The 15,091-nt window shown below is 44.4% G+C and overlaps 1 protein-coding gene across 1 annotated transcript in view; it reads left to right on the top strand.

Moving 5' to 3' along the window:
* NR2F6 (nuclear receptor subfamily 2 group F member 6) overlaps positions 1-14,598 on the top strand; it is a 209,385-nt gene extending 194,787 nt beyond the window's left edge. The window contains exon 4 of the mRNA XM_044090635.1: positions 14,135-14,598. Within this exon, the coding sequence (XP_043946570.1) occupies positions 14,135-14,409 (275 nt within the window). The 3' untranslated portion in view covers positions 14,410-14,598. The remainder of the gene's footprint in view (positions 1-14,134) is intronic.
* The last annotated feature ends 493 nt before the right edge of the window (positions 14,599-15,091 follow it).

The following is a 15,091-nucleotide window of genomic DNA, read 5'->3' as shown; positions in this document are numbered from 1 at the left end:
CACAGGCCCCTTGCTATTCCGCCAGTGTTAGATATTGTGGATGATGTGTTCTCTGAATCCAGTTTAAATCCTGATTCCTTTGCCCCCTGCTCCAGTCAAGCTAGACAGGTACTACAGAGTCCCTGACTCACAAATTTCTTTATAAAAACCCTGTTGCTGACCCAGAAACTATTTCCCAGGGTCCCAAAGGGGTAAAGGCTTCCACAGCTAAAAATCCAGTTCCCTCTGACAGGGATTCTAGAGCATTAGACAGATGGGGGAAGAAAGTTTACACTTCTGCAACTTTAGCAGTGAGGGCTTTAAATTGCCAGTTTCACATGCTTTTAAATACCAACAATATTTAATGTCTGTGTTAAAACAGAAAATGCTTACAAGTTCAGAACATCCTGACAATAAGGAAATGCAGGATTTATTGCATGCAGCTGAACAAGTGGGAAAACATACTCTGCAATGCGGTTTTGATTCATTAGAGGCTTCTTGTAGAGCAGCAGTTACAGGATCTGTGATATGAAGGCATGCTTGGTTAAAAGAACAAAGTTTACCTGATCATGTTAAGGCAAAATTACTGGATGCTCCTTTACAGGTATTAAAGAAAATGGAGGACAAGGCAAAATCTATGCAAACAGTGAAGGATTTCTTACAGGTACAGCCACCTCGATTTAGCAGAAATTGGCCTTCCAAAAATTGGTCCTTTCCAGTGTCAGACTGCAAAGAGGCAGATACAGACGCCCAAGAGGCAGATCTCAGCCCCAAGGCTCTTACAGACCACGACAGTGGGGTGCTTCAACTTCAACCCCAAAAGGAGGGGAAGACAAGTCACAACCTTATAAGAAACAGTCTCAATGACTTCCCCCTTCAAATGCCAAGCACTTACCTTTTGGACGCTCCCTTAGGGGGAAAACTAGCACTTTTTTCACAAAATTGGCATATAATCACCCAAGACAAATGTGTTCTGAATATTGTGTCTCAAGGTTACAGGTTCCACTTTCACACTCTACCAAGGCTAAAAGGGATGCCAGACCTGCCACCAAATCAATGGGCAGAGGCACAAAAACAAATTACAGCCCTCATGGACATGAGAGCTATTCAAAAAGTGCCACAACAGGAACAAGGACAAGGATTTTACTCAAGACTTTTCCTGGTCCCCAGAAAGGACAAAGCCTGGAGACCCATACTGGACCTTTCTACTCTAAATACTTACCTGGATGTTCCGAAATTCAAAATGTTGACTCTTCAGCAGCTTCTTCCCATGCTGGGCAAGAAGGCTTGGCTTGTTACTTTGGACCTCAAAGAGGCATACCTGCATGTCCCTATCAGACAAAATTGCAGAAGGTACCTCCGATTCTTAGCTGGTTCAATACATTACCAATTATCTGCACTGCCCTTTAGCTTATCTACTGCATCCAGGGTCTTCACAAAATGCCTGGCACCAGTAATTGCATTTTGCAGACAAAAAGGAATTCAAATATATCCATATATGGACGACTGCCTTATTCAAGCAGAGAGCAAGGACATTCTTCTAAAGCATCTGTTGTTTGTAAAAAAAAAATTGCTAATTTCTCTAGGGTACACAGTAAACGAAAAGAAGTCAAAACTAGTGCCCTCACAAGAGATAATATTCCTGGGTGCCAGCTTAAATACAATGGCCCAGATGGCTTATCTCACACCAGACAAGCAAAAACAACTGACTCAGTACTTTCAATTGATGGCAACAAAAACCCAACTCCCTGCAAGAAAAATTATGCAGACCTTGGGGTTCATGGCATCCTGCATACTACTAATACCATATGCCAGACTGCATATGAGGAAATTACAGTGGTACCTAAAAAGTGTTTGGACACAACACTATCACAGTTTGGAAGCAGTAATACCACTTATTCCCTGCCTACAACAGGAGATTCGATGGTGGGCACAGGCATGTCACCTCAACAAGGGACAGCCGTTCATTCTACCCACTGCCAGGCAAACACAAACAGATGCTTCGGATTATGCCTGGGGTGCACACATGGCAGGAAAATGTATTCAGGGCAAGTGGGCCGCAGACCAAATGCATCTTCACATCAATCAAAAAGAGATGCTAGCTGTACAAAATGCCCTAACAGCTTTCAAGGACCTTCTGCATCCGGGACAACTATTACTAAAAACAGACAACACCACAGTTATGTGGTACATAAACAAGCAGGGGGGCACTCATTCTTATCCCCTCTGCAGGCAAACCACGAACCTTGTGGAACACAGCTCTAACCTATGAAGTTCATCTGCAAGCACAATTCCTGCCAGGAAAGAAGAATACCCTGGCAGACGACTTAAGCAGAAACATCATGGATCCTCACGAGTGGAAATTAAATCCACAGGTATTCAGCATGATGAAACAAAAATGGGGGAGCCCAGACATAGATCTTTTTGCCTCCCCAACGAATTGCCAAATACAGAAATTCTGCGCAAGGACTTACCACACACAAGCATGGAAAGTGGACACACCATCTTTCAGCTGGAAAAGCCTAAAAGTTTATGCCTTCCCACAACTGCCTCTCCTTTCAAAGGTACTCGTAGAAGCCAACAAATGATCCTGATTGGGTGTACACCAGCACTGGTACCCAATCTTAAAGAACTTAGCTTAAGGCCCACCATGGATTTTACCTCAAATTCCGCATATTCTGACTCAACAAAACAATCGGATCCTGCACAGCCAGCTCAAAACCTTAAACCTCTGACTGCTTGGCAGATTCCTTTGTCAAGCAGACAACACCTCTCTCTAAAGCTGTTATGGATGTCATTTTGGAGGCCAGGAGGCCTAGCACCAGGAAATCCTATTCAGAAAAGTGGAAGAGATCCTGTGCCTGGAACCAGGCTCAGAGCTTTGACCCTCTTGTCCCAAATATCCCTCCGATATTACAATAATTAACTGAGATGCTGGACAAAGGCCTATCCTTTTCATCCATTAAGATCCACGCCTCTGCCATCTCGGCTCATTACAACACAGATCCTCCTATTTTCTCTCATCCATTGCTAAAACCGTACCTCAGAGGGGCTACAAACATAGGACCGCACCGGAGAGCACCAACACCAACTTGGGACCTCAATTTTGTCTTGGAAAAACTAACTTTACCACCTCTTGAGCCAGCCAATTCAGCAGAATTAAAATGTGTCATGGAAAACTGCTCTACTTCTGGCAATAACCTCAGCACGAAGAGTCTCAGAGTTACAGGCACTAATGGCAGTTGAGCCTTGCATTATTTTTCACCAAGACAGGATTTCTTTAAGAACAAACCCTTCATTTATGTCAAAGGTGGTCTCCAGTGTGGCTCTTAACCAAGCTATTCACTTGCCAACCTTTTATCCAAATCCCCAGAATAAAGGGGAGAGACTTCTGCATTCATTGGACATACACAGACAGCTACGTTTCTACTTGGACAAAACAAAAGCTTTCAAGAAAACTGAGCAATTGTTCGTAGCATATGCTGCAGGATCACAGGGAAAGGCTGTTTCAAATCAGACCATTTCTAAGTGGATAGGACACTGTATCCATTTCTGCTACACACAGCATGGGAAAACTGTACCTAGCAACATTAGGCCACATTCCACCAGGGCAACAGCCACTTCAACTGCCTACCTTAGAGGAGTACCTACCAAAGATATCTTGGAAGCTGCAGCTTGGAGTTCAGTGCACACCTTTACCAAACATTATCACTTGCCTCTTTATTCTAAATCCAGAGTTGGCTTTGCCACTGCAGTGCTGCAGGGCCTCATAGCCACCCCAAATCCTATATAGAACTAGCCACCCTACCTCAGCTTTGGTATTCAACCGAAGTGTAATGACTGCAGCAGTGAAACACGATGAACATAGTACAGTTTTGTACCTACCATAAATGTAGATGTTCGAGTGTATTCACTGCTGCTGTCCAGGTTACCCTCCCTCCATCCCCTCTTACTTAGCTGGGACTTTTCTATACCTTTCTACCCTATACTACCTATGTGGTGTATTTGCTGGTAACTGAAGGTTTTGGTTTTACCTTTTATGTATGTTTTATTAGCAATATGTATTGCCTACCTATTTGGGGGCACCTGACATCTGGGGCAAGAAAAACTGAAGAAAATGGCGTCGCTGCATCTTATATACCCCTGGCGCATTGACGTCGGGGAAGAAGCGGCAGCAGCTGACGCCGGACCAAGACTTTGGAACTCTGGCCGACTGTGGGACCGCCTGATGGCAGGATAACCCAAGTGTAATGACTGCAGCAGTGAATACACTCTAACATCTACATTTATGGTAGGTACAAAACTGTACTTTTCCAATTCCCCACCTTTAGGATGCTCACCCTGAAAACTGTTTCCCCTCTTTCTCCCTGGGTTTTTCTGGTTTCCTTAGACATCAAAGATGTATACCTCCATATCCGCATCCACCCTCTATTCATTAAATGTTTACGTTTTCAGGAAATTTTTAGGTTTTTGTGTTGCTTCCTCTCATTTTTAGTTCTGTCCTTTGCCCTTTAAACACTCTGTGGCTCCAAGGGTGTTCACAAAGTGTTTGGCTCTTGTCATTGCCTTTTGCAGACTTCAGGGAATTCTAATCTATCCTTGCCTGGATGACCTGCTCATTCAAGCAGAACATACAGACAATGTCCTTCAAGGATGCATCTGCAGTCCTAACATATGGGTTGTCCTGCCTCAGGCAGCCCTTCGGTCGGCCGGATTCCAAAGTCTGGGTCTGGCCTCGGCTGATGTCGCACTTCACCCGACGTCACAGCTGCTGGGGTATAAAGGCATCAGCCGACGCCATTTTCCTCAGTCTTTCTTGCCGCGCAGTGCCTGAAGCAGAAGCTGTTCGCAAGTGCCGGTCGGTCAGATCCAGAGATTTCTACTACCGAAGACTTCTAAAAAAGCTAAGTACCCCGTTGGGGACTCTTTCTTGCCTCAGCCGATGTCAGACAAAGTAAATAATTGTTTAACTTGTGGGAAACAAATACCTCATAAGGATTTCCACTCTTACTGCCTTCCTTGCTTAGGCCCAGACCACGACGTATCAGCTTGTCTAGCCTGTGCTTCCTTCAACCGACGGACGCTCAGACGTCGGTCGGAGTTTGCAGAGGAGTTTTTTGGTCCCGCTTTTGCATATAAAATGCCGTTGGAGACTCAGACTACACAATTAGCTAGAAAGCGCAAGGAAAAGGACCGACACTCGCGGTCCGCGGTTTTGGCTGAAACCACGGTTAGGCCAGCCGCGAGTGTCTCGGTTTCGGCTGAAACAGAGTCCTCGGTTCTTCCTTCGGCCGAAAGCATGCCTCCGATAACCGAGGCCTCACAGAGCATGGCTGGATCTGCTACTGAAATTACTGCTACAGAAGCAGGCACCCAGGATTTGTCAGACACTATTCCTTTAGATATTTCTACCCCTGCACGTGGGGCTGCTAGACCCCCTGCTTCTATGTCTATCAAGGCCTTTTCCAGGGCTAAAGCAGCTAAATCTTCTAAGACCTTACCTGCTAAAGCTCCCTCACACAGGCCTACCTCTAGTTCCCAGATACTCAGCCTGGCTGAGGATCTTATTTCTTTGATCAGGGGATCCCAACCTCACCCAGTCAGGGCCTCTCAACCTCCTCCAGATAAGAGGCCTAGGACTGAAACCCCGGAACCTGTCTCTACAGACTATTCCTCGGATGACTCGGATATTTCAGACCACCAGGAAGGCCCATATTCTCCTTATGAGGATTCTGATGCAGAAGACTCCATTCCTTCTGCTTCTCCTCCTGAAGAATTTTCTTTTGGGGAAACCCTACATTCTATGAGGGAACACTTCCAATGGCAGGGCCAGGATTCTTCAGATTCAAGGAAAAGGCTAAGGACTTTTTTACACTTACCACAGCATAGGCCTTTAGCCATTCCTCCAGTAGTATCAGTTGTTGATGATGCATATAATGATGCCAGTACTGCTCCTGATTCTCTTCCTCCGGCCCCTGCCAAGCCTGACAGATATTACAGGGTCCCGGACACACACTACCACTTGTATAAGGCTCATGTTGCAGACCCAGAAACCATTTCACAGGGCCCTAAAGGTGTGGCAGCTGCCTCTGCCAAAAACACTCTTCCCTCTGAAAGGGAATCTAGAGCATTAGAGAGATGGGGTAAAAAGGTTTATACTTCTGCTACTCTTTCGGCCAGGGCCTTAAACTGTCAATTTCACATGATTCAGTACCAGGAATTTTTGTTAGACCAGCTAAATAAAAAAAACTGTCCTCTCCTGAACCTATAGACCGCAAGTCCCTTCAGGATTTGGTACATAACTCTCAGCAGGTCAGTAATCATTTCTTAAAATGTGGCTATGATGCACTGGAGGCTTCCTTTAGATCAGCTATGACTGGAGCAGTGATTCGAAGGCATGCCTGGTTAAAAGAACAATCCTTACCAGACCATGTTAAGTCAAAACTCCTAGATGCTCCTATGGAGAAACAAAGTTTGTTTGGCTCCCCTGCACAGGAGGTTCTAAAGAAAGTGGAAGAAAAAGCAAAATCTGTCCAAACAGTCAAGGATTTCTTACAGGTCCAACCTCCGAGGTTTAGCAGAAATTGGCCTTCGAAGAATTGGTCCTTTCCAGACACCTCCAGAGCACAGAGAGGCAGAAATAGACGCCCAAGAGGCAGAGGTCAATCTAGGGGTGCCAGTGGCAACCTGCCAACCAGAGAAGTGCTGCCACAGATGCAACTACAACCACTTCCACAGGACAGACACAATGACTTGGCTCTGGTTCCGCCTACCAGGGAACAACTGGAAGCACCCTTGGGCGGAAAGCTAGCCTTATTTTCCGACAACTGGCATTGCATTACAGGAGACAAATGGACTTTACAAACAATAGACAAGGGCTACAGGTTTCACTTCCACACTCTACCAAAAAGAGAGGAATACCAAACCTACCACCAAGCCAGAAAACAGAGGCTCAAAGACAAATCAACAACTTACTAAGGATGAGAGCTATAGAAAAGGTACCACCTTTGGAACAAGGCCAAGGATTTTACTCCAGGCTTTTCCTTGTACCAAGAAAAGAAAATCAATGGAGACCTATTCTCGACTTGTCCGTACTGAACACATACCTCATTGTTCCAAAATTCAAAATGCTGACCCTCCAGCAACTTCTTCCCATGCTGGGCAAGGAGTCTTGGCTGGTGACTCTAGATCTCAAGGAGGCATACCTGCACGTCCCTATACGACCAGATTGCAGAAGACACCTCAGATTTCTTGTAGGATCAGAGCATTATCAATTCTCAGCATTGCCCTTTGGCTTATCTACTGCGCCCAGAGTATTCACGAAATGCCTGGCATCAGTAATTGCTCATTGCAGGCTTCAGGGAATTCAAATTTACCCATACCTGGACGACTGCCTAATACAAGCGGACAACAAGACAAAATTAACAAAAGATTTGGAAAATGTCATACAACTGTTGCAAGCCTTGGGATACACAGTCAACATTCAAAAGTCAAGACTAGTACCATCCCAAAGGATAACATTTTTGGGTGCAGAACTGGATACATAAACTCAGATGGCTTTTCTCACAGAAGAAAAACAAAAGCAACTACCAGTCTATTTCATGACATTAACAACACAAACTCAGCTTACTGCAAGGAAAGTCCTGCAAGCCCTGGGTTACATGGCATCCTGCATAATATTGATTCCGCATGCCAGGCTGCATATGAGAAAGCTGCAATGGTACCTAAGGAATGTATGGTCTCAACACAAGCACAGTCTAGAAGCCCAGATTCCAATAATTCCATGCCTGAAACAAGAATTCCTGTGGTGGGCTCAGGCCTGTCAGATGAACAGAGGATTGCCTTTCCACAAACCACATCCAACCCAGACCATCACCACGGACACCTCAGACCTAGGCTGGGGGGCACACATGGAGGACAAGTGTATACAAGGCCTATGGACCCAAGACCAGCTGAATCTACACATAAATCTAAAGGAGATGCTGGCAGTGAAACATGCAATCCAGGCATTCAGACCATTCCTTCAACAAGGTCACCTGCTGATAAGGACTGACAATACCACAGTCATGTGGTACATCAACAAACAGGGAGGTACACACTCATACCCTCTATGCCGGATGGCAGTGGCCCTGTGGAATTTGGCCCTGAATCTCAACATTCAACTACAGGCCAGATTTGTACCAGGAAAAGAAAATTCACTAGCAGACACCTTAAGCAGAACTACCACGGATGCTGCATCCAGATATCTTCAGAACCATAACAAAGAAATGGGGAATGCCAGAGATAGACCTGTTCGCCTCCCCACACAACCACCAATTGAAGAAATTCTGCACAAGAGCATACCACCCACTTGCCTGGAGGGTGGACTCCCTTTCCTTCAGCTGGAAAAACCTGACAGCATATGCATTTCCACCTCTTCCTTTGATGTACAAAGTCCTAGTGAAGATCAGAGAGGAACAGCCAAGGGTAATCCTGATAGCTCCAGACTGGCCAAGGCAACATTGGTACCCGCTACTGAGAAGCATGTCTCGGACACACTCATGGCCTCTACCTCTATGTCCCTTACTTCTAACACAGAACAACTACAAGACCCTGCATCCAAACTTGAAAACACTGCAGCTAGCTGCTTGGAATATTGCATAAAACAAAATAAACCAGATTTATCTCAGAGGGTTAAGGACATTATCCTGGAGGCACGCAGACCCTCCACAAGGAAAACTTATTCAGCCAAATGGAAAAGATACCTCATTTGGAGTGCAGCAAAGGGAGAAAATGTCTCATTGGCAAACATAGCACACATCCTGGAATACTTAGCAGAACTGTTCCACAATGGCCTGTCCTACTCCTAAATTAAGAAGTTTGGCTATGGTATTCTACCCATATGTTAGGACTGCAGATGCATCCTTGAAGGACATAGTACAGTTTTGTACCTACCATAAATGTAGATGTCCGATAGGTATGCATCTGCAGTCAGGATTACCCACCTTCCTTCCCCTCTGTGGTATTCCTAGGGTACTTACCCCTCTTTTAGTTAGCTGTTAGCTGGGGGAATCTATTATGGTGTATTTGTGTGTATATATATATATATATATATATATATATATATATATATATATATATATATATATATATATATATATTTTTTTTTTTTTTGCTCTCTACTGTTTAGAATTATTTGCATTTATCCAAATTTAGCCTTCCTAGAGGGCACGTGGCATCTGGGGCAAGAAACACTGAGGAAAATGGCGTCGGCTGATGCCTTTATACCCCAGCAGCTGTGACGTCGGGTGAAGTGCAACATCAGCCGAGGCCAGACCCAGACTATGGAATCCGGCCGACCGAAGGGCTGCCTGAGGCAGGACAACCCATATGTTAGGACTGCAGATGCATACCTATCGGACATCTACATTTATGGTAGGTACAAAACTGTACTTTTTGCAACAGAACCTTCAAACCACCATGTCTTTGCTCCTCAGCCTGGGGTTCACCATCAGCTACAGCAAGGCTTCCCCAACTCATTCTCAGGACCAGTTTTTTCCTAGGCTACAGGATAAGGACAGACCTTATGATGGCTTTTCTGCCTTTGCCAAAAATGTAATCCCTGCAGACTTAATTCCAACAGTTGCTTCCTGTATCCTCTGACTGCCAGGGAGTTCTTCAGATGATAAGGTTCATGTCTTCAGTTATACCAAAGCTGCCTCTAGCCAGACCTCACATGCAAAAGTTCCAGTGGTACCTGAAAACCCTCTGGTCCCACCATGCTCATCCTCTAGACTTTGTTCTTCCACTGCTACCCTGTCTAAAGAAGGAATTATTTTGGTGGATTCAACAAACATTTCAGAATCCAGGACCCCCCCCCCCTTCAGCCATCTCATCCAGTTTAGGAAGTGTTCACAGATGCTTTGGGTCTGGGGTAGGGAGTAACACTGGAGAACATAAAGGTCCAAGGCTTGGTGTCTCCTTCACTAAGGAAGTAACACATAAACAAGAGATGAGGGCTGTGATTCAGGCCCTTCAAGTCTTCCGGTCATTTCTTCAACCAAGTCCTTTTGAAACTGTTCACAGACCACACCACAGTTCTCCTGGTATGTGAACAAACCAGAATAAACAATCTTATCTTTGCAGATTAGCATTACATGCTTGGGGGGGGGGGGGGGGATTGCTCTACAAGCAAAGGTAACTTTGACAGTTGTTTATATCCCCTCAGCTCAAAATGTTGTAGCAGACATACTGAGCAGGTCCATGACAAGTCCACGAATGGATGATCCACAGGGATGTGTTTCTAGGCATTCTCCACAGGTGGGGTATGCCTCAGATAAATATCTTTGTCTCCCCTATGAACGGATAACTTACAAAGTTTTGTGCCAAAGTCCAACATCCCCTGGCTTGGAAGGTGATGCCCTATGATTTTCATGGGAAGGGGATGTTTCTCTATGCATTTCCCCCTTCCTACTAATTCAGAAAGTTCTGCTTAAGATTCGGAAGGACAGCCCAGAAATCTTGTTGGTGACCCCCTTTTGGCGAAGACAGCATTGGTTCCCTTTTCAACAGTTAGCCAAGGGCAGTCATCACAAGTTACCTGAAAGGGTGGATCTAGTCACACAAGACGAGGGATCTCTTATTCACCCACATTTAGCAACACTGAACTTGACTCTGTGGGTGACAGGCTTCTGATTCCTTTCATACACTTTTTTTCTGAGGAATGCTTCTAGTCCTGCAGTTGGCCAGGAAACCCAATATAAGGAAAATCCTATTTGTCCAAATGGAAGAAGTTCTTCATCTGGAGTCTTAATTTAGTCCTCTTATTTGCGTGAGCTTATTCAGTTAATGTCCATTTATCGGCCATTTGTCCACGTCTGCTTTTGTCCCCCTCCCCTGAGCTTCTAGATTAGAGGTTAAGTTTAAAAGGTGTCCTTCAATCAGGCCTCCCATGAAAACTGTTGTTCCTCCTTGGGACTTGAATTTTGTTTTGGAAAAACTGACTCTGACTCCATTAGAGCCTGCAGCCACAGCATCCCTGAAGTTTTGCACAAAGAAATTTGTTTTATTGGTGGCCATCACGTCTGTTAGGAGAGTTTCTGAACTTCAAGCTTTAGGTTCATAGGTCCGTTCATAGGTTCGTACTAGGCTTATCTGCCCTAGGGCATTTATAAGCCTAGCCAGAGTGTGTGTGGCTTTCACCACCCCTTAGGATGAGAATACTATGCCCATTTAGGGTTTAGTTTACTGTGCCTCTGTCTAGTAGTGACACAGAGATGACCCCTGGGGTAAACCTACGATCTCCCATCCACTCGTCAAGACTTCTCTTGAATAGAGTTAGTGAGGGGCTCTACCTAACATGGACTGGGATTCTATTCCAGAGTGTAGGGAGCCTCTGGGTTATGAACTCTGTCCCTCCAGCACGTCCTATTTATTTCTGTGTTGAGGTTTAAGTCTCTTGCTCTCGTGGCTCTGATGGATTTGGATTTTTTGAGGTGGAGCATGTCCATTAATTCCGGATTGGACATGGCCTTGTACATTAGGCATAGGTCACCTCTGAGTAGGCGGTATGCGACTGAATAGAGCTGGAGTTTTTTCAGTCGGGCAGCATATGACATATGTTTAAGACCCTTTATCCTCTTGGTGAGGAACTTTTGGGGTCTTTCCAACTGCTGCATGTGTCTGGTAAGATGCATCCCACATAGGGCATTGTACTCAATCATTGGCCTAAGAGATGAGTACAGGGGCACAATGACCTATCTTGATCTAGATGTGAAACCCTTCATGATAAGGTGGGCAATATAGAAGGTCTTCCTAACCACTTTGGCAATGTGAGTGTCAAATGAGAGGTTACTGTCAACCTGGGTCCCTAGGTCCCTGATTACCTCTTCCATACTTAATGGATTACCACCTATGTGGTAATTTGTGGGTACCTTGTTTTTCCCAAAGGGTATGACTATACATTTTTTGGCGTGAAGCTTAAGGCCATGGCTCTGGCACCAATTATCCGTTTCTACGAGTCCTCTCTGAAGGATGTTTGTGTCCAATGGAGTATCAATTATGGCGCCCAGTTTGCAGCCATCTGCGAACTTTGTCAACCACAATCCTCCTATGTTTGCCTGTACCTCGGAAAAATAAATGCCAAACAAGAGGGGTCCCAGAACTGAGCCCTGTGGGACACCGCTTGTGACTGGCTTAGTCTGACATAGCTCCAGCAACTCTGACCCTGTGGGTTCTGTCCTTGAGCCAGTTTGCAACCTATCTCGTGACATATGGGTTTACATTTAAGCTGGTGAGTTTGTCTATGATGCCCGAGTGTGGTATTGTGTCAAAGGCTTTTGCATGGTCACGGTAGGATGTGTGAACTGCCTTACCTTCATCAATGGCCTTAGTGACGGTTTCAAAAAAGTCAACCAAGTTCAAAAGGCAGGATCTGCCCTTTAACGGCTTCACAGCCCTTTCTGATTTTCCACAAGGATGAGGCGTCTCTTTGTACTAACCCTTCTTTCATGCTAAAAGTGGTTAATGACTTTTCACTTACCTACTTTTTTTTCTTTCTTCACAAAACTCCAGTGAAAGGGTGCTGCACACCTTGGATGTAGATAGACAACTTAGATTCTACTTGGATAAGACCAAAACTATTAAAAAGTTTGAGCAACTGTTTTTTCCTTTCACCCCAGGGCATTGGGAAAACCTGTTTCTAAGCAAACTGTTTTTTTTCTTGGATCTCTAGGACAATTTCTTTCTGCTGTGTGTCTCGGGGTGGGGGGCTCACTCTGTTAAGGCCCCATTCCACTAGAACTGTAGCTTCCTACAGGGCCTTCTTTAAAGGTCTGAACAATCCTATCCTGGAAGCAGCTACTTGGTCCTCTGTCCACATATTCACAAAATACTAAAAGCTGGACTCTTATCTCCAGATCTATAATAGGATTTGCCAAGGCAATTTTGCATGGTTTCATGGAGACTTCCTGTGCTCTTACCGACTTTTCCCATTCATGAGCTATGGTATTTTCCCTCTTGATATGAACAGTGCAACATTGGAATAGAATGGAATAGAGTAGTTGTGTAAAATCTTACCATAACAATAGATGTCCTTCTCTTCATGTTGCAGTATTCTTATCCCACCCTCCTTCCTCCCTTGGTTCCTGTTCTTCTATGGATATTGCCTCTTATCCTTGGAGCGGTGTTCTGACTGGGGCATTCACTTCTGAAGATGGTACATTCAGGCATCACTTTTATGGCCGACGCCCGCTGTCTTCAATGTGCAATGTCGCATGTTCCTAACAGCAGCTTACGTTTTTGGTTACTGGCCAGATGTTTGGGTCACCTAGGCGGGAAATCCCTCATGTTATGAATACTGCAACGTGGAAGAGAAGGACATCTATGGTTATGGTAAGATTTTACAAAACTGTTCTTTCCACCTTTGTTCTGGGACAAAGGAGGAGCTCATTAAGGAACCTCTGCAAAGTTCAGGAAGTCATATCAGAAGGCTACGTGGCTTCACCTAAGTCCTGTGGAAAGGGATTTATCCTACAGCAGCGATTTACCTTGTGTGTTTACAAGTACCCAGGTAAGCCAATTCAGTTTATTTACCATATGTCCCTAGGTGAAAGAGCTTGACCCACTGTTTTGTGGCCATACAGGGAAAAATAATGTATTGGTCTTAGTTTATTGCTCTCTTATAGAAGTTGGCTATGCTAGTGATTTTAACCCTTTCTGAGTCTAAGGCCGAGGAATTGTTGCTGGTGTTCCATCACTTTTCAGTGTTGCATAGCACATCATTGCAGAGATGACTTTGCATAACACGGGGCACATCAGTTTTTGTTTTTATAGTTATGCTCCACCCTTCTTAAAATTTAAAGTCTGAAGGTTTTTGTTTGAGAGAACTGTACATTGAAATGGACTGTCAGTACATACCTGCAATAAGATTGTTCAGATTTAATAAGCCTGTAATTACTCATCTGGTTTGTACAGAAGGAGTTGTCCAGGATGTACATGTTCAAAGGGGGGTCAGGGGGAGGGGTGTAGCTGAGACTTGGCTTTCTTATGCTAAAATGCTTGTGTTGCAGTCTGTTTCTGGAGTAAGTGTTTTGACATAACATTCATAGAAATAAAATTGTATCATTTTGGGGAGTTGCTTAACATTTAACTTGCACTTTTTTGTTTTTGTTTACAGATGCATGTGGTCTCACTGATCCTACTCATGTGGAGAGCTTACAGGAAAAAGTCCAGGTAGCATTAACTGAGTACATCCGTTCCCAGTATCCTTCCCAACCACAGCGCTTTGGCAGGCTCTTGTTAAGACTGCCAGCACTTCGAGCTGTTCCAGCCTCACTCATTTCACAACTTTTCTTCATGAGACTAGTGGGGAAAACTCCCATTGAAACTCTAATCAGAGACATGCTGCTGTCTGGCAGTTCTTTCAACTGGCCCTATGGATCAAGTCAGTGAAAAACAAGATACAAGGAATGATTTTGTTGCAGTTCAGTGACTGAGCTGAATTAACTGGCAGTAAGGTCGCTTCAGTTTGGAAGAACCAGTATTTGTGATATTTCTTCTGAAGCTCATTCATGTTGAGGGTATGGAATTGGGATGACCATCTTGCTGATGTTTTTAATAAAGCTGTACTTGGCAGGCAAAGGAAATGGTGTGTTCTAAATAAGTTATGTTTGAGATCTTTCTTGAGGATTCTTGCAGTTATGTAACAGATGTGCTTCCACTCACCAGTATTAATTATGCATACGGTTTCTGTGGCCTTGTAGGATCTGCTTCCAAGACGGTTGTATTTTTTAGCTGCTGCACCTCTGACAGGTCCGTGTCAATTTTCTGAAAAATATTTTGAAAGCTGTAATACTGAATGCACAATATAGGAACATCAAAATGCTGAAATCAAAATATTTTTTCCTACAGGTGTAAAGAGTTGGACTTGCCACCCCTGCAAGACCCATATTGGCACTTGTTTTCAAGTTTCACTGTTACAGAAGGAATGTCTGACTGGCTGTTTACTGGTGCAATCTATGTATATAGTGCATGTATGCTGTTAGTAGGTATGTTGAGGTCAGTATTGTAACGTTTCAACATTTTGACATTTTTGGATGTTGCCATCAGTATTATAACTTATGGTATACCACTA

This window comes from Protopterus annectens, chromosome 13.part0, assembly GCF_019279795.1.
Source record: "Protopterus annectens isolate FY-2018-M chromosome 13.part0, PAN1.0, whole genome shotgun sequence".
NCBI classification, from domain to species: Eukaryota; Metazoa; Chordata; order Ceratodontiformes; family Protopteridae; genus Protopterus; species Protopterus annectens.
This window is presented reverse-complemented; position numbering and strand designations above follow the sequence as displayed.